Below are 20,916 nucleotides of genomic sequence, written 5' to 3'. Positions count from 1 at the left end.
TTTTGCTTTAAAGACGATGAAATAGAATACCAAACCTGAAGATTTCACGTCAGCCCTCTCGGAGCATATCTTTAATTTTCCAAATCATTTTATTTTGTTTGAAAATGTTTCTTTGATTTCTAGGGACCAAGGTTTAAAGCAAACTTTCAGGGAAACAATCGAAATTAAAAAAATTCTATTCAAGAATAATTCCATAAACAGAGATACAGGTGAATTTGGATTGAACTCAATTTATGATAATTTACTGAGGTCAAATAAAGTAAATATCACCTCACCTAAGAGCTATGACCTCTGTCCACGTAATATGTCAGATAATTCTAATGAACCGGAACCAAAAAGGTCAAAGAGATTTGCCTCGGCTGTTGCATTGAAAAAAAATAAGAGCAATAAACTATATGTAATTAGTTTATTAGGTATAAATTTTGTTTATTTTTATTCATGTCTTTTAGTTTTACTGCTGATGATGACCACTGTATATGTGTTCGAAATATCCAGTTAAATAATTTTATATCTATTCACTGTCAATAAAAAGGTATCATCCCTATTTTGAACTGTTTTACTTTCGTCATGGAAAGGCAGTGTGGTCTTCGAAGTTATCTAACATTTTCCCCCACTCAAAGTAAGCATTACGTTAAACACAAAAAATGACATGATAAAGAAAGTTGGCGAGAGGAAGTAACAGTCAATAGGACTTGACAAGAAAATAATTTACCAATTGTTTTACAAAAAAAAATAAAAAAATATCCGTAGTTTTATTTCAAAGATTTTAGCCTTTTGTAATATGCTAATGAAAGGGAAATTTAAATTCTGAGCCCGTTTTTCAAAGGAATCTAACAAAGCCTATAAACTTTTATCAAATTTGGACCCTCCTCGCTTTAAAAGTTTTATCACAGTAAAATTATTCCATTCTTGCAGGTTCTCGATGGGAAAATTGAGTACAGGATCAATGAAAATGCCTCCAGAATAGACTCCTCTCCGGTGAGTGACGGGACATGGCATAATATTGAAGCAAAGTGGATGCCTGGGGAGATCTGGATATCATTGGATTATGGAAATCATGAGCTGACTGTAAGTAAATCCCGCAGCCTATAATTGTTTCCATGAAGCCTCATCAAACCTTTTATCTACTAAAAAAGACTTCTACATTGAACTTAAGTATTATACTGTCACAGAGTGTTCATATAACTCGGACAAAGATGTCGAACAAAGAAAGTCAAAGATGGACAAAGATCGGACAAAGATAGTCAAAGATATCGATGAAGTCCCAGAATTTTATGATTTATCCTGAAATTATAATGTTGATGCAATCTACCTTGTTTTTAGTCTTCTTTGCGTTTTTACATTCAACTTAATTTTTTGTTTTTTACCAAGTGTAAACCTTTCTTGTGACTATATGAGGTTTTGTTCAGTAGGGTCAATTAGGGGAGGGGAGGTAATTTTCACAATCTCTACATTTTGAAGAGCATCTTTTGGGGGATTTTAATTGAAAATGCCTTTTTTGGTAGCTTCAACGAGAAAGTTGAAAAAAAGATAAGGGATTTCTTAGCCAACTTATAAAATAATAAACTGTTTATCTTCTAGATGCCCAACAATGTGCTTTTCTCATATCTCCATACTGTGAAGGTTTTTAGACTTTCCTAACTTTGCTTTTATTCTTTTAAGGTCTGTCACTCAATAACTTCTTATACAAAACCCTTCGCTCTTCTACAAAGCTTAAAACTATTTTATAATAATTCCACGCTACCTCTCTGACTGTCCTCCCTAGTGCATCTTTTACTCCATCGCAGTATTAATTCTAAATACCCGAGTATCCGGTACCGAGATTACATTATTGCAATGTAATCTAAAAGATTAGTCGTCTTCACGTCATTTGCGCTCTGTATCAATGTTTTGACCATTGTATGACCAAATATCATGTTGATTATTTCTAGATTAGTGTATTTATCAAATTACAGTAGTCTATTACCTTGTGATATTTTTCTTCTTAATATCAAATTGGCCGAAGCTTGGATTTCATTTATCCCTCCTTCTACCAACCTATGAACGTCTCCTTAAACACAAGGACTGTTTAATTAGAATAATAATGAGTGGTAATCTAGTGATAGTGATAGTCTAGTAAAAAGTGATACTGTAGGCATAAAAATAGGGTCAACGTACCCTATCTTTTCAGGATTGGGTCCAACCCAGTTTCTATCTCTATTTTGATTTCGTTATGAATTTTTTTTGACACTTAAGATTATTCTCGTAAACTTTTGCCTTTCAAACATTCGATTACTGATTCTTGAGATTTCAAGAAGAGTTTTCTTGTTGTAGTTAATTCTCAGTGTAATAAATAGTAGAGCATCCGGGATTAGAACTATCTCTTGGAGACATTTCAAGGAGTTCTGTACCATCATAACTTATGAAAATGGTTTTCACATTCCCTTCACTGCCTTCACTGTGAATATCAAATATACTTTTTATCCCCCTTAAAGGTATTTTTGTCTAGGTAAAATTAATCCAAATTCTCTTTTTGAAGTGGCTTTCGCGTCAATATCGATCATGCAGTTATGGTGGTTTGATCTAGATCGTACTTTGTAGTTTTCTGCTTGAAAAGAATTTTGGTTTTTCAAAAAATAAAAATAAAAATGTGGTAATTTCGTTTACTGAAGGTTTCAATGGAAGTTCAAGAACATTTCTAGTGAATAAGAATAACAAGGTGGCAATATGAAAATAAAATTTCATTTTTTCATATATGGTTATTGGTAGAATGCACTCATTTTATTAGTTTCGTTTCAAAAAGGAGAATTGTTGATGAAACACTATAAATATTTTTGCATTTTATATATTAGCCTAATCATTGCGTTATTCTATAGTTTTAAGACACGAGCTATCAAATAAGCAATTCAAATTTAATTAAGCAATTCTGGTATGAAATTCCTGTTATTGCATCAAAGAATCGCGTGAAGTTGTTCCGGGGGAATTATCCGGGGGCTATTTTCAGCGTGTTTGGATTTTTGAGAAGAAATTTCCATGGAACCGTGGATATCCAGAGTGATTGAGAAAAAAGTGATGTTTTTGCTCCTTACTATCAGTTAAAAAAATATTGTTTTTAAAATTTAATTTGTGATCGTTTTTCAAATAATGCCAGTAAATCTAGCTAACCTACCCCTCACGGAAGACTCGTCCATGGAAATTTTATCCAACGTAAAGTGCACCCTCCCCGTCTGTCAAATTCTCTCCAGACAGTTCGATGCTTGCTGAAAATCCCTTAATCTCCTTAAGATTTTAATTGATATTTGGTTTCTCGATAACTCCAGAAATCCCCCCTTCCGTGGAAATTGTTTCCAGGAAATCAAAGCACACGGAAAGTAGCCCCGAGCTAGTTCCCCCGGAATAACCCCACATGTAAAATTTGGCAAAGAGAATGAAAGACAATTGAAAATAATTTCGTATAGAAATTATGTTGAATCCCCCATGAAACATTTCCCTTGGAAATTTCAACCCCGGAAATTTCCCTCCCCAAAAAAGATTTTCCCTATAGAAATCCACCCCGAGCACAACCTTCCCCCCTGAAAAATGTCTATATACTTCACATTAACAAATACTATACATAAACAATAGGCAAATTTCATAGTTTACTGGCCTCTCCCCACAGATTTTGGGGGGGTCATTTTACGCCTAAAGACGTAGTTTTTTGCTCATTCGACTATAATGAATGAATCGGGCGAAGAACTCTGTCATCACTGCTACCCAAGACACCCTTTTAAGTATACCATCTTGTTTTGTTGTTTTTTTTTTGTCAAAAATTGATTTTACTTTAAATCGCTGGCCTAGCTGTGGTCGACATCAGTACACCTACAGGTGCTTGGTGTCTGCTTTCATGTCCGCTGTATGAGAGGACGTAGCCATCTTGTAGGGGTCCCATCTCACTACCAAGGCATCTAGTTTCACTAATAACTGTTGCGGTCTATATTGCACTGTATCACTTCTTTAAGTATCCGTTCCAAGTATCCGTCCTCACATTCCAAAATCCGAGCTTCAGTTGTTGCTTTTTAGTCAATAATCGAGTCCGGTGGCTTGCTGAGGTTGTTAGGGAAGAAGTAGTCATATCCGAGGTTAATGTCGGGGATTCAGTTGCTGGTTTCTTTTTACAGGGACAAATATCAAGCCTATTGCCCAACCCTCCTTCTTTCGCAACCGGACTTGGGATAGGGCTCTGGTGGAGTTAAACAGTTCTGGTTTATGGTGGAATTATGGTTTTCTCTACAACTCGTCAATAACATAATTAAAAGTTTATTGTATTATTATAAAAATATAATAAGTATTTCAAAAATGTTTTAAAAATATTTTCTTTCGTTTTTAAATATTTTATTATGCATTTTATAGTAAACTGATTGATCGAGGTATTAGCGAATAGCAAAATGTCAAAACAGGTATACTAAGTAGGTTCATAAACGTATTCTTTTTTTAATATAATGATTTAATATATGTTCTTTTTTTTCAGACAACAATCCCCACTGAATTTAGATTCCAGGGTGCTATCATTTCAAAAATCTCGGTTGGTGGCCTAGAAGATAGTCATGCTGAAGTAATGAATTATATTGGTTTCCATGGGTGTATCAAGGTAATTATTGCAAGGAGAAATAACTTGAATTCTTACTGGGGAGAGGACGCTTTTTTGTACAGAAATGAAGGAAACTAAAAGGGCCGATAGTTAAATAAACGATGGACGTTTTAATAGAAAATTTCGCGTTAAGAGAGAAAAAAAAATTGACATTTAATTTAGATAAGTGAAAAGTTATCCAACCAAATATATCTGAAAAATCTAGGAAAATCGGGATCTCTATTTCTGATGAAAAATACCTCTATATGCAGCTATAGTTCTGGTAGTAGCAAGAGAAAATAATAATAAAAAAAAAAACGCTTGGGTGAAAAACAAACAAAAACTAAGCTATGAACAAACGCCACCAATCAGATTAAGAAGGTGTAGTTGTCTCAGAAACCAACAGATTGTAAATGTTCGAAATTTTATGGACGAAGAGCATTTACAGATTTAACTAATTAGTTAAATATACATTTTTAACTTAAATTAAATCAAATTTACTTATTACTTATACGTTTCGCTTACTTATTTTCACGTGTCAGTGTGCCAACACTGACGAAAATGCTGTGCAGCCTTAACAACTTCACAAATTTGAAGCAGCCAAAAGAAACATCATAGAAAATTACGGTTTTTAGTACGAATAGACGTAAGATGGGTTCACGAGGAAGAAATATTTTTATTTTGATGTCCTAGGTGCGTTAAGAATAATAAAATAGAAAAATATTATAAGCATAACCTTGTATTGTTTTCCTAAGCCGAAAATCCGGTAATAAATGTATAAAAGAAATTCTGAGAATGAAATAGCATTTTAATGTGGCAAAATGTTTAAAGACATAATATCTTGGGATGGTTTTGCGTAGTGGGCATTTGCTTTATTTTTATGATGGACCCTTTTAAATAATATTCATGTTATTTATTACTTAACACAAAATAGAGAAAAAGAGCACCAAGCCTAAATTAACAAAAATACGTGCGTATATTTTAAAATTTCAAAAAGTTCCAAAACAGAGACAAAATTAAATTAAAATCTATAGTCTTATTATATTACCAAAGTAAAACCAGGTCGTTGGAACGGAGAGGGCTCCAAAATATCTGAATTTAAGCTATTACATTATTCTCGTGGTAAATATTGTCTCGTTATTGGGTTTTCTGTCCTTTATTTATATTGGAAGGACAGTGTGGTGTTCCATGCTATCTAAATAATATTACTACTGCTACTACTGCTGACAAGTCACTGTAGCACCAAGCCACCTGTGGCCAATACAGCTATGCAAGCTCTACCTCCATCCCAGTCTGTTCAAAGCCTCCCTCTTTTCACTTTTACGCTGGTATATCCAGTAGTTCTATAGAATGTCGTGAGAGGGCTCATTCGAACAGAAATTAAAAGTTCTAGTCCTCTTTTTAAGTGACTAAAAAATTAGAAGGCAACTAGGCCCCTTCCGACGCTCATTTTTTCCCCAAAGTTACTGGATCAAAATTTTGAGATAGCCATTTTGTTCAGAAGTAGTGTAAAAATCTAATAACTATGTCTTTGAGGACGACTTAGTCCCCCACAATCCATGGGGGAAGGGCTGCAAGTTATGGACTTTGCCCGTTGTTTACCTATAGTATTGGTGATTGGGAAGCATAGAGCCATTTTCAGGGGGATTTTTTTTCTGGGGGGGTCTGGGGAGAGGGTGACGTGGGAGAACTTTTCCATGGAGGAATTATTTCATGGGCAGGAGAATTTTCCATGAAGGGGGTTCCGGATTTCCCGGCATTATTTAAGAAAAGATCAGAAAAAAAAAATCAAGTTCTTTCAACTGAAAGTAAGGGAGAAGGTTAAAACTTAAAACTAACAGAAATTATTACGGATTTGAGGGGGGGGGGCGAAACCCCTCGTATATCTAGTAATTTGTGTTCCTTATAAGTTTTAATCTTGCTCATTACTTTCAGTTGAAAAAAAACTTGGTTTTTTATTTAATAATTAATCTTAAGTGTGAAAGTTAAATAGACCATTTTCTACCCTTCCTAAAATATACTGTTATTCTTTAAAACTTTTTTTGTAGCATCTTAGTTTAAAAAGTATCATCCTAAATAGTAATTTTCTTGAACCAGGCTAATGCTTCTATAATTACCGCGCTCACTCTTTTTACCTAATAAGAGGGGCTTAATTAGAGTTTTCTTAAAATCGCTTTTCTTTTTCAAAATTATATTCATCATCTTCAGTAACTTATCTCTAACCTTACAATCACCATGTTAAAAAAAAGTCCTTTACTCATCCAAAGTGTCAGAAATTGTGTCATTCCTTTTTATATATTTTCCTGTAACTCTATCACGGTTTAGAACATCTTCAAAATAGTCTGTCTATCTCTCTGCCCATCTACATAACGGTCGTACTTCGAAAAGCTAATTCTCGGAAACAAGGATTTACAAAATATATCTATTGAAGCTACTGATTAATATAGCCTAAATTATGTATTAATTGATTATTTATCCAAATATTATCGGACTAATTTATATGAGATGAAGTATTCTGTCAAGTATAGTCCACGACCTTTTTTCTAGTATTTGTCTTTTAGGAAAACGTTCCTTCTCTTTTCCAACTCTGGTGGTCAAAATGGACATATATCAGTTTTATTTTGTCATTAAATAAAAAAAACAAGTTTTTTTTAACTGAAAGTAAGGAGCGACATTAAAACTTAAAACGACCAGAATTTACTTCGTATATGAAAGAGGCTGCTTCCTCATCAACGCCTCGCTCTTTACGCTAAAGTTTGACTCTTTCTCTCAATTCTTCTTTTTAAAACAGTAAAAAACTTCAGCGTAAAGAGCGGGGCGTTAATGAGGAAGCAGCCTCTTTCATATACGAAGTAATTTCTGGTCGTTTTAAGTTTTAATGTCGCTCCTTACTTTCAGTTAAATAAACTTGTTTTTTTTTTATTTAATTTCTGAACTTTTTTGAATCAATGCATGTTTTGATTTTGGCTCTCCGCAGAGGAATAATTAAAACGAAATTTGCATATTTTTTTCTTTTTTTTTTGGCTAAATGGCTTTCTCATAATTTTGATCGAATAATTTTGAGAAAAAAAGAGCGGGGAAGGAAGCCTAGTTGCCCTCCGATTTTTTGGTTAATTAAAAAGGCAACTAGAACTTTTAATTTTTTACGAATATTTTTATTAGTAAAAGATTTACGTAACATATAAATTAGCTTACGTAAAGAACTTTTGTATTCTCATATTTCTATTACATATATGAGGGGGTTCACCCCCTTGTCAGATCCTCGCTCTTTACACTGAAGCTTAAATTTTGTCCCAATTCATTAAGAATGACCCCAGAATCACAAAAGCCGTAGAATAAATAGTTGAAATTACTAAAAATACTTTAGCGTAAAGAGCGAGGTATTAGGAGGAGGTGAGCCCCTCAAATGGGTAATAATTTCTGTTTGTTTTAAGTTTTAATGCTGCTCCTTACTTCCAGCTGAAAGAACTTTTTCATATTTATTTTTTCATGTTTTTTTTTAAATAATGCTAGTAAATCCTGCACTCCCTTCATGGAGATTTTCTTCCCCCATGACAAATTATCGATGGAAAGTTCCCCCAGCATATTCCCCTCTTCTCAACCCCTCCCCCAACCAAAAAAATCCTCCTGAAAACGCCTGTACACTTCCCAATAATTTGTAACATTAGTTACAAGTTTGTAACTTGTTGCCCCTCCCACGGGGACTGTGGGGGAGTAAGTCGTCCCCAAAGACATAGTTATAAGGTTTTCCGACTACGCTGAATAAAATGGCTATCTCAGAATTTTGATCCGTTGACTTTGGTAAAATAATTAGCGTGGGAGGGGGCCTAGGTGCCCTCCAATTTTTTTGGTCATTTAAAAAGGGCACTGAAACTTTTCATTTCCGTTAGAATGAGCCCTCTTGCAACATTCTAGGACAACTGGGTCGATACGATCACCCCTGGGAAAAAAAACAAAAAAAAAACAAATAAACACGCATCCGTGATCTGCCTTCTGGCAAAAAATAAAAAAAAATACATTTTTGTAGATAGGAGCTTGAAACTTCTACAGTAGGGTTCTCTGATACGCTGAATCTGATGGTGTCATTTTTGTTAAGATTCTATGACTTCTAGGGGGTGTTTCCCCCTATTTTCCAAAATAACGCAAATTTTCTCAGGCTCGTAACTTTTGATGGGTAAGACTAAATTTAATGAAACTTATATATTTAAAATCAGCATTAAAATGCGATTCTTTTGATGTAGGTATTGGTATCAAAATTCCATTTTTTAGAGTTTTGGTTACTATTGAGCCGGGTCGCTCCTTACTACAGTTCGTTACCACGAACTGTTTGATTAGACGTAGAAGAATTGTAAGAGAGATAAATAACGTTTTTGTTTAAATGACCCTCAAGTAACCCGCAATTAAATAGACAAATAGCAGCTTTTTAGGTACTTATTATTTTGTTTCTAAGCTTAGTAGCAAAACTTCTTAAATAAACAAAAGAAAAAAATATGGGCCTCTGGACGTTACACTAATCATTTATTGCCCATGAAAAGTCAGAAAAACAGTCGCAAAAAAAATACAATAAACAAACTGCTTGAGAAAAATTCACCAAGCCACCTTAAAAATAGCGAAGATAATAGAAAATAATTGTTATCTAGGAAAGAAGTACACAATGCAATTGATGATACTAATATCTCCCTTTTTTTATAAAACAAGTACCATAGGTAAGTGCTTTTCAATATCAAAATGAAAACTATACTTTAATACTCAACAAGTTATGACACAAAGATTAAATTTGAGTATTGGTGATTGAAGAACAACTATAGAAAACAGACAAATAAACTGAAAATTAAAATAGAAACAATTTAACGAAGAGAAAGTACAATACAAATTTTGTCAAGTGAGCGACAAGTATTTAATCTCTCCCGATAAATCCGAGTTTTTTCTTAACTTGTTTTTTGTATGTCTTTTCACGAAAGCTTTATTTTTAGTTGCTTTGCTTATTTTTGGCTAATTTTAAAACACATATTTGCCTCAAAAAGTGTCCCACTGTTCAATTTAAACATGTCAAATCATGAACCTATAAGTTCGCTCCTCAGCTGTCATAAAGCATTAAAAGTTAAACATTCGATGCTCTCAAGGAAAACGTAGAATATATTCTCTATTTACCCCAGGTATGTTTTTTTGTTTATTATAAATATCATTAATAACAAAAAAATTCTTTTCAGGACGTCCGATCAGGCAATAGCAAAAGTGTGTTTTTAAAAGGAGGCAAAGAATCGAAAGTTCAAGATGGCTGTCCACCTTTTGATGGATGTACAAAACAGTCTTGTCCTTCTCGGACAGCTATTTGTATCGATACTTGGCAAGGTTACACATGCCAGTGTCAATTAGGTGAGACCACTTGTAAAGTCTACTCTTCACTTGAAATTTCTCCATGCTTAGAATGTCTAGACGTGTAAATTTTCCACGTCGATTTTTTCTCACGCTTCGAAAGCCAAAGCGATTGATTCAAATTTTCACAATTTTATTTATTCGGGTTTTTAGTACTTGACTGGCTTTCAATTTGTAAATTAAAGAGGGAATTCACACAACATGAGTATTGATTCTAATACATTAGAAACAAAAAAGAAAGATTTTGATACCAAAAGCCAGATAATTTGGTAGAGAATAGGGGGGAGAATCAACACCCCCCTCCGCTATATATCATGATTTTGAGAATTTAGGAGCATCCTTCTCCCTCCCTGCTGAACTTGAATTGTGCCCAGTCAAACCAAAGGCAAAATTATGATGCAAGCTTTTACTACCAGTCAAGTTCGGCTGAGGTCTGATACCCCCTTAAATTAAAAAAAAAAAAAAAATAAACCTGCATCTCCTATATTTGAGCTGGACCACTACAGACTTGTTACTATGTATGTCTGGGTCTGTGCCTTATGTGCATGTGAAACTTCGACCAAAATAGAGGACGTCGATAAAGACAAAACAATGCGAAATTTGGAATTGCCAGACTGTCATTTCCAAAGTTATAAACGAGAAATATAGAAGAAATGCAGTTTTGAGCACAGACCCGAAAGAGACAACTTTAGGCTCTCTAAGAGTTTGACGTTCAGCGATCACTAAGGAGTTTACTTCTGAAGTTAGGTCAGTTTTAATTGGCATTTTTTTTTCAAGGACGTTAGAAAAACAAAAGATTATTATTTTATGTCTGAGAAATTGTTAGAAATTTAAAAAAGCATTTTTGGAAATATTGTTCGTTGTTTCAAAATCCTTTTATCGGAAAATTGTTTTGAATTTCTATCTCTTACTGTTACTGACCTACAGAAAAAATCGTTCGTTCTGTTTCATCGTTGTTTCATCGTTCACGATGAAAAAAGGCTGCGAAAGCAGCAGTGTTGCTCCACAACACAACTATAGTTTTTCTAGGGTTCTCATAGCTTTCATAGTTCTCAACTATAGTAGGAACAAAAAAATTAGTTCTATCCGGCATATATTGCAAATCAATTCTCCAGAAGAAGTTCATTTATAAGTAAGTTTAACGTCATCATTTCTAACTTTAGGTTATGTCGGCGCTGATTGTATAAGTATTTGTGAACTAAACCCGTGTGAAAATGGTGCCTCTTGCGTGCTTGATCGAACTGCTCCCGCTGGATACCGATGCATTTGTCCATCAAAAAAGTTCAGTGGGGATCACTGTGAAAATATCGTCCAACAGACATGTCCAGCCAGCTGGTGGGGAGAGCCAGTATGTGGGCCTTGTGATTGCGATGTTTCGAAGGGATATAACCCGTCATGCAATAAGACAAATGGAGTATGTTCTTGTCAGGTAAGTGCCTTAATAAGTAAATAGAAGTTTGGAGTTGAAGACCCTTTAGACTCTCCTCCCCACCTTTACAAGATGTTATATTTAACGGTTTTCTCCTTGCTTTATTTAAGAATTCTCTTTTTTTCTCGGGGGGAAGGGGGCCTTGCCAATTATCCTCCCCCCTAAAGAGCTTTTGTGTATTTATTTTTACAGGAGGTTCCCCTTCGAAGAACATCAAGTTCAGAAATAAAAAGGAAAACTCTCAAAACATAGGCCCCCTAAGTTTAGCGACTAAAGGTGAATCCGTTGCTTACGGTCCCGTTTTGTAAAGTGAAGAAATAATTTAAGGCTCATTTGGAGAGAAAAGTACTATTTTCGATAAAATCCAAGAGCAATTGATCAAAACAGAGACTGACTTATTGCAGCAACGAGCTAAATCTGTGAAAAAACAAGATAAATCCGAGCTGCATACTTTTAGTGACTCGACGCATTTTGAGTAAAGTCCCGAATTGGTATAAAAACGAGCTAGGTCTCCACTCAGCCAAAAAATGAACTAAATCTTGAGTTCTGGCAAAAATAAGCTGAATACTGACTTGGTGTAAAAACGATTTTAGTCTGAAAAGATGCAAAAATAAGCTAGATTCAAACTTTGGACCGACTGGGAACTTGAGTCCAACCCACAAAATGAATTAGTAGCCTACAGAAACCAACAAAGTCCTTATTCCTTGCGAAAATTGCTCAAGGCCTAATTTGGTGAAAGAACGAGCTTTAGTCTTGGGTTGGTATGGAAAGGAGTGGAGTTCTAACTCGGTGCAGACATGAGCTATGTCTGAGCTGTAGACTGACGGAGTACAAAAATAAGCAAACTTCAGACTGGGCGTAAAAGTCATGACTGAGTGAAGTCATGACTGGGGAAAACCTCAATTTTGAAGTTAGTTTAATTTTTTATTCATAGTAGTTTTGGTTCCTTGTGAGATGGACTTAGGTTTATGTTTGTCTTAGGTTTCGTCTATTGATTCATAGCCATATCTGTTCGTTTAAGTTTCACTTTCTATATAACATTAAATTTGTTCGCTATATATTTTAGTATTCACTCTTCACTTTGAAAAATTCTTATGCTAATGTTGTACTTAAAAATAATTACTAAACAGCGAACAAATCTAAATGTTTTTGAATCTTCTTTCTAACAAATAAACCACTAGCATAATCATGACTAAACACCTTTAACTAGCACAAGTGTTTCAAATACAGGTTAAGAGTGAAGCTGAAGCTTAAAAGGAGCAAAAAATTCCCTGAATATTAGGGTCAGTGGCGTCAATTTAAAAAAAATGTAATTGAGAGGGGCAAAATGTAATTGTCAAAACCTAGAGGAGAGGGCAAATTCGTTGTTTTTTCAATGAAAATGCCATAACAAAAGCGCTTTGAATGAAAATATCACAAAACGACGCCGCGGAGTAGGGTGGCTCTTAAACCCCCAAACCCCAGACGTAAAATTTAAGTAAATGCAGGCTCTCTAATGAAAACTTTAATGCATTGCAACAGGTGCCTAATTGGTAACTACTAATGCTGTGTCGATTTTTCAAAAAGTGTTCATAATTTTCAACGAAAATTTCAGATATGTATTGTTTTCAGTTATGTGCCAGCATTAACTTTACGAGTGGTGGATTTAGGGTGAAGTTTTGAGGATTGATTTGTGTTTTTTTTTTCAATGTTATATATATATATATATATATATATATATATATATATATATATATATATATATATATATATATATATATCTATCTATATATATATATATATCTATATATATATATATATATATATATATATATATATATATATATATATATATATATATATATATATATATATATATATATATATATATAACAGTGGCTTTTAGGTAATTTTGACGCTTCGAAGAACCTGACAGAATGAGTTTCGTTGCTTATTGTGCTCTATTCTAACTAAAAGTTATTAGTGCCACACTCTGCAGAGCAGTAATTGGAGCCGTAATACCAAGAAACCCCCCATGCTTCAGAAGCTTGGATTTTATACCGTAGACACTGAGTGTGGGTTTGTTTTCGAGTCTCTTCATTAATTTGTTGATTTCATCAAGGAAAAAAGGGTGCCTCATGACTACCAAGTGGAGTCGTAGTCGCAATCGATGCGGCTCTTATAAGATCTGGATCTTGAGATGAGACAGTGTTTGAATTGAGGAGAATGAACTAACGGTATTTCAACCTCTCGAGCTGGGCCTTGTCATCGGGCAAGGGGGACTTATCGATAGCAACTACGGGGTCGAATGATATAAATTTCTTGGGGCTAGGTTACAGAAATGTCTACACAGTGTCCCAATGTCACTTTTATCGGTGGGATCTTTGAGCTCTTCGGCCTTTTCTTGGATGAAATGTTTGTAATAGTAATGGAAGTGTTTATTTTCCATCCTGTTCAACTTATCGTATGCTGGCATATTGTCACTGAGGTGAGCTGGATGCTCTACGACTTTTAAGATTTCGTCTGACAGCCATTGGACTTTGTGTGCCTGCCCTCGACCAGCAGAGGACTCAGCCGCTTTTAATACGTCGTACTTGAATTTTTGCTCCCTCAGAATTAGCTAGAATAATTAAATATTGAGATTGACTTGAGATTACAACAGCTTACTTTTCTCTGATACTGTGATTTTTCGATTTCTGGAAACGAAAGGAGCAACTCTAGCTCCTGACTCGTAAGGTAATCTATAAGGAACTAAACATAATCAGGCTAAGATAGTCCGGGTAGGTAGGTCCCCAAAATCAACATGGGTTTTAATCACGGTCCTCTGGTTTTGCGTGGCTCAGTGAATCATTTAGCCACGTTATAATTATTTTGAAGAATTCGTGTACTTTTTCATATTTATTCGATTTTTTTATCTATCTTACGAGTATTGTATCCTTTACTTTGGTATTTATAGGACAACAGATACCAACCAGAAGGAGTTGATCAGTGTCTTCACTGTGACTGCTATTCAATTGGATCGTTTGGGAGTCGTTGTGATCCCATAACCGGACAGTGCCGATGTAGACCAGGGGTAATAGGAAGGATGTGTGACGCTTGTCCTAATCCTAATGCAGAAGTAACACTCACCGGCTGTGAAGGTAAAGCTATTATCAGGTCCTATACTTTGGACTTAATCATACTTTTAACTTATCTTATCGTCTTATAGGTAATTATTCCCGTCTTTCATTTTCCTATCCTGATATCTATTTAATGAAAAGCCAGAAGTTTCTAGTTAGTTTTCTAAACGTGTAAAATGACGTGAAGTATGCACTCTTGGTTACATGCTTTGGCTAAAAGACAAATTCAAATCAACAACAATTTACGGTTTATTTTTTAATTATTGACTCACACATAAATTACTTTTTCTCTTTTATTTACTTATTTTCCCTTGTAATATTGAGCATTTTCAAATGCTACCGAATAAAGCAGTTCATAATTTAAATTCGAATTTTCACATCCTAGATTAAAAGGAACTTTAATGCAGAACTGTCTACATTTGTTTTACATCTGTAAAAAAAAATTGCACGTGCGATTGCATTGTTGCTTTTTTGATTGCAAAAGAACACATAATTTATTAAATGCTTTTCTGAAAGGGCCAAATTATAAATGGGGAGCCTAGAAGAAATTTACATCTTGATATTTTCTGCCGTAGATTTGCCTTAGATGTAAAGGGAGGCATTGAATCAGTTTGAGATATGTAATCAGAGACAGGAAGACCCAGGTCAAAGACTCCATAATAAAGAGCCATGTCCCTTCAATGTATTTTTTTTTCGGCCACTTCGTATAGAAGGACTGGTCGTTGAAACTTGGGACGTGAAGTTCTAGTTGTTGTTTTTTAACATTTAAAAGTGATTAGAGGACAAAAGTTCCTCTAATCAGCTTAGTTCCTAAGCTAAGTGAAACTTCATCAAAAAAAAAAAATATATGTTAGGGACAAGGGCCCTTAGAAAATGGGACTGGCATTTTTTTTTTGTTTTTGGTTGACTTTTCACTAACTCCTTGAATGAAAGGAAGCCCAGTTTGCAAAAAGATCTTATCTGCTTGAAACTTAAAACCGTAAGTACTGGGCCAAGTTGACCCTAGTGTTCAAGAAAAATATAGTCTGGAAGCACAGACCCCTTCAAAACTGTAGCCCAGAAAGGACCACTTTTTTTCAATTGGTTTGTAGCTTGCAAGGATCGTTGTCTTAGCTAAGAAGACATGAAGTTTTGTTTGGAGAGGGGATAGTGAAAGAAGCTCTTGAATGGATCAAAGCTTTGTGTCCTTGATGTTCATTGTGTCCTTGAAGCTCCTAGACTAAGAGGAACATAATATATACAAAAAAATAGTTTTGCAGCGTGATCCCCCCAGAAACGGAGTCTGAAGAGGGCCAAAAACTTCATGTTCTGATCATTTCAAAACTTAATCATTACTTTCTTGGGCCAAAAGGACCCCAATGCACAAGAAACAATCCATAGAATACTGCTTCCCCCGGGACGGGTTGTGTTTGCTATATGCATTTTGAAATGGGTGTTTTTATTTTTCTTATTGGTAACACTGCAGTAAACTCAAACCAAGGGGCTAATCAAGGTTAGAAAATAATGTTTATCCTCTAACAAGAGTTGAACTTCATCCTCCCCCATCTCAAACCCCCTAAAAGGCTCTAGGGTCATTTGCACTTTACTGTAACTATACCGGTTTTGAACATTGTGATTTCTATCAGTCAAAGAATTAACAACAAAAAGGAAAATAAAAATCATAATCAAGGTTACAAGAAAGAAAAAATGTTTTTCTTAGAATGGTTACATTCTTAACTTCCAATATAATCCGCCTATTTTAAAAGGACGCTTTTTTTTGTCGACACTTAATCTTTTTTATTCTAATTCATACAACATACAGACAGTTGATGAATAATAGGACTTTTAACTTGAACGTTGGTAATTTCTGATCAAATCTGTTTAGTTAGTTAAAGCAATATTTTGAATTGGTGAATCAATAAATGATTTAACTGTTAGTTTCCTATACATTTGCTGAAAACATATTTGAAAGGATGAAGATATGGATAAAAATCTACTTCATAGAAGACTAATGAAACTAAATTGATTTCTTACAATATAGTGCTATTGATTCCTAAAAGTCACAGTGCATTTTGATTGTTTAATGTTGGAAGGACAAAAGAGAAACTTTTTGAAACAAATGTTTTTTTTTAGTAAATTACAAATGACCCTCTGGCCTTTAGAGGATGTAAGAGGGTACAATGCAAGTTCTTCTGTTGGGGTTTACAGAAAAAAAGTCCTTTTTTTGAAAAGACATTGTCAATTGTTTTTCATGAAGGTCAACAAGGATGAATCTGGACAAAACAGTCATTTGCTCCAGTTAAAAACTTTCAATAGCTATATCATATTTTCATTTGTAACCGTAAAGCTGCTTGGCAGCAACCTAAAAAAAAAGGAAAAAATAGTAAGAAATGTAATTGATGTTTAATACCTTCCAGAATTATTAAAGAATGCCTTTCAGAATCCCTGGAATATTTTTATGTGAGTGCTTTTAAGCTTTACTAGATATATATATATATATATATATATATATATATATATATATATATATATATATATATATATATATATATATATATATATATATATATATAATTGAGAAAAGATACGAGTATCTTGAAAATATGTTATTCTAAGTGTCAATAGAACAGAATTGAATTCTCGTTAGAGTAAATATTTGCTGAAGCTCAGAACTTAGCTCAGTTCGAATGAGGAAGGTAAAACTAAATTAATATAATTAGATTCAAATCGAAGATAGATTTGATGTAACCGACCAACTTCTTAGTAATCTTAATACGATTTATTACAGCAAAGGTTATAGAAATAGAGTCATCCTATTATTTTTTCTTCTGTTTTATTGATAATGTTTGTACTTAAAAGGTTCACAGCCAAACCTCTTCGTTGCAATAAAGACATCCTGAAAGAGAAGATTAATCCTGAAATGTCTTGGGAAAAAATATCTAGGGGAATAAATCCTAGATATTCCCTGAGAAGGGAATTGGATACAAATCCTACGTTCTACCCTTTGTGTAGACATGTCTGTACTGAATTTATGTGTTTAGATCATTTCTGTCAACTCCAATTATCGTTAGTAAATAATATGTAAGGAATATCTTAGTTCAACCAAGATGCGAATTTTTGCTTTTTGCACAATTCATTATATGCTTTGTATGTTGCAAACAACTTGAGAGATCAAAAGCTTATAATTTATTCGTGTGCAAATTTCAATTATTCGTGTGCATACTTCAGAAAGTTTTTGCAAATTTATGTAAAAATATTACTCTCCAAAGCACTCCAATTGACGACAAGTTTGAATTTTCTTGTTGTACAAAATGGCCCTTACAGGAGCATTAAAATAAGTATATCGTTTTAAGGATAAGATGAGCGTCAGGTGATTCATTCTTCAATCACCCAACAGTTCTATTTGCACTTAACTTAAGAATCTTTTCTTAAAGATTCTTAAGTTAAATTTTAAGAATTTAACTTAAGAATCTTTTGAGGCAAGGAAAATCAAGATAACTAAAGTACAATGTAAATGAATAAAAACGAAGAAAGTGTGAAGTTGGTTTGACAACTAGTAGCCAAAGAGCCTTAGATCCTGACGGCATAATTTTTACGGTTTTGTATTATAGTTTCATTGATACATTTTGTCGTGGTTTGGTTGTTATATTTGCTTTGATTTTCTAAGAAGGACAGATGGAAAGGTAGCACGTGTCACTTTACCGAAAGTCAGCTTTTTTTTTATGTCTTGTGTGGTTTTCTAAGGTTTTCCAGATCTTCTAATTATGCCATGGTATTTGCTTTCACCACTTGACAGTCACATGAGAGCTTAATCTTTTTTTCAGATTTACATTTATTCTTAATAGGAGAATTTTAATTTTATTTTCAAAGAGCGCACGGTGAAGAAAAGTTCTCAATTGTAAAATACCGTCTCACTTAGAATTTTTTTCGCGTTTATGTATTAAGTAAATTTTGATATTACATTCCTTCGGGGCAAAATGGCGAGTGTGTATGAACCCCACAGGGACACAAAGACTAGGCCAAGTCTTAAAGTAGTATAGAAATATAGATGAGAGGCAAAATCTCCACTAGTCCCTCCTTTTAATGTAATATCATATTCTTATTCCTTTATCAGATGAGAGCTTAATCTTATTTTAGAAATTTAATTTTTCTTTGAATAGAAGAGTTTTAATTTCATTTTAAAGAACGCACGATGAATAAATGCTCTCAGTTGCAAAATAACGTTTCACTTTTATAACTATTTTCTGATTCTTGTATTAAGTTAATTTTAATATAGCTTTTCTTTGGGCCTAAAGAGCGAACGTATATGAGCCCCCCCCCCAGGGCCACAAAGACTAGACCAAGACTTAAGGCAGCATAGAAATACAGATGAGATTGCAAAATCTCCTACAATCTCTCCTTTTAATGTAATGTGAAAATCTTCATTTTCTTTACTTGTTAAATGCAGTTAAAAATATAGCAAAATAACAAACAATTATTTGTCAATACAGCGATTAGTTAAAGCACCCAAATGAAGCATACATTTTTCAATTTTACCCATTAAGTACCCAATAAGTAGTCGCTTAACCTACGTCTGAAAATTCAAAATAATATACAAAATAAATCAAATATGCCAACCGCTAATTTCATTGAAGACCCACCAACGGAAAACATTGAAAGGCAAACCATCTAACATAAACCCTCTCACGACTCCTGAAACATATGGGCTGTTTATTTAGAATATGAAACTTTTTTGAAAGTGCTTAAAACTTTAGGTGAAGAGCAAGGTATTGAAGAGGGCGGACAACCCCTTCATATACGGAATGATTTCTGTTCGTTTTGAGTTTTAATGTTTCTTCTTACTATCAGTTTATAAAACATATTTTTTTTTTAATTGGTAGGCAAAGTCATAGCCTTTGTTAAAATTGTTGCGACAGGCCCTGTTGAATCATTCCTATTTCAAACCCTATTTGTCATTATTATTATTTGTATTACTAACGCTATTAGTATTGAATTGAGTTTTGAAGAAATTATATATACACACACACAAATCAATGAACAAAACCAGGGAAAATGTGGAATACATAAGTACCAACTAGTTTCTAAATTCGTCAAAATTAAAAGCAATTCTGAATTACAAAACTTTTTTTCCTTACGGGAAATATAACTTTGTATTACTCATATCGCACATAAATACATTTCAAAGGGCTGACGGTCAATGAAATATAACATTTCATAGGGTTGGTTGTCAAAAGGCAATCGGAATATCAGACTACTATTGGAGTCCAAATGAAATACAGCTTGTCTTAGACGAACAATTCTTCAGTCAAATGGTTATACATTAAGAGTTATTACTATTTAATTTAAAGGTAATTTTTCAATTTTTCAAATGTAGTTTTTTGTCAACGGTATTAGCAGTAGTTATTGGCGTAAAATCTGAGTTCCATTGATAAGGGTGGCTTTTTTCATTGATGTACGAAGTGTATTGCCCGAAATATTGTGGAATGATGTCGGTATCCACCCTTCTCTCCTCCCATAAATATAATTAAAAAGAAAATTGACTATTTTGAATTAGCTGTGGAGTTTTGCTATCTTTTCGAAGACTAATGGCTTCCTATTCCATTATTTTTTTTATCGTCCTTGTTTTTGGAATAAACTGTTTGTTTTGCACCGTGATCATTTTATGTTGACACTGATAAGTTTTTGAAAAATAACTATTTATTGAAAAAAAATTGGGGGGGGGCAATCTTACCATCCCCTCTATATATTAACGGGAAAAACCATGAAAACTTGGAAAATTTGAGTCTAATTTTGCTTTTATGGGATTTGATAAATTAATTCTTTTCAGTGATATACGATGGTTGCCCTAAAAGTTTCGATGCTGGAGTATGGTGGCCAAGAACCCCATTTGGCAAAGAAGTCCTAACTGAATGTCCAGTTGGTTCAAAGGGAAAGTCTACTAGAATATGTCAAGGTGAAGATCTTGGATGGGACCGCCCAAATCTGTTTAATTGCACCTCAAGTCCACTTTTAAAAACAAGGGAGATGGTAAGCTTTTCTCTGACTTGCTTGTTCATTGAAGAATTAAAATCTACTAGAATATATCAAGGTGAATATCTTGGATGGGACCGCCCTAGTCTATTTAATTGCAAATCAAGTCCACTTTTAAAAACAAGGGAGATGGTAAGCTTTTCTCTGACTTGCTTGTTCATTGAAGAATTAAAATCTACTAGAATATATCAAGGTGAATATCTTGGATGGGACCGCCCTAGTCTATTTAATTGCACATCAAGTCCACTTTTAAAAACAAGGGAGATGGTAAGATTTTCTCTGACTTGCTTGTTCATTGAACAATAAAAATCTACTAGAATATGTCAAGGTGAAGATCTTGGATGGGACGGCCCAAATCTATTTAATTGCACCTCAAGTCCACTTTTAAAACAAGAGAGATGATAAACTTTTTTTCTAAC

General features: G+C 33.9%; 1 protein-coding gene across 1 annotated transcript in view; it reads left to right on the top strand.

The window, feature by feature from the left end:
- The window catches only part of LOC136039359 (protocadherin-like wing polarity protein stan), a 173,078-nt gene that overhangs the window by 113,483 nt on the left and 38,679 nt on the right, over positions 1–20,916 (top strand). The window contains exons 17-22 of the mRNA XM_065723020.1: positions 916–1,068; positions 4,487–4,606; positions 9,796–9,961; positions 11,125–11,390; positions 14,326–14,509; positions 20,295–20,494. Of these exons, the coding sequence (XP_065579092.1) occupies positions 916–1,068; positions 4,487–4,606; positions 9,796–9,961; positions 11,125–11,390; positions 14,326–14,509; positions 20,295–20,494 (1,089 nt within the window). The remainder of the gene's footprint in view (positions 1–915; positions 1,069–4,486; positions 4,607–9,795; positions 9,962–11,124; positions 11,391–14,325; positions 14,510–20,294; positions 20,495–20,916) is intronic.

The sequence above is a fragment of the Artemia franciscana genome, chromosome 19 (assembly GCF_032884065.1).
Source record: "Artemia franciscana chromosome 19, ASM3288406v1, whole genome shotgun sequence".
Classification (NCBI taxonomy): Eukaryota; Metazoa; Arthropoda; class Branchiopoda; order Anostraca; family Artemiidae; genus Artemia; species Artemia franciscana.
The sequence above is the reverse complement of the archived record's forward strand: the minus strand, read 5'-3'. Positions and strand labels throughout refer to the sequence as shown.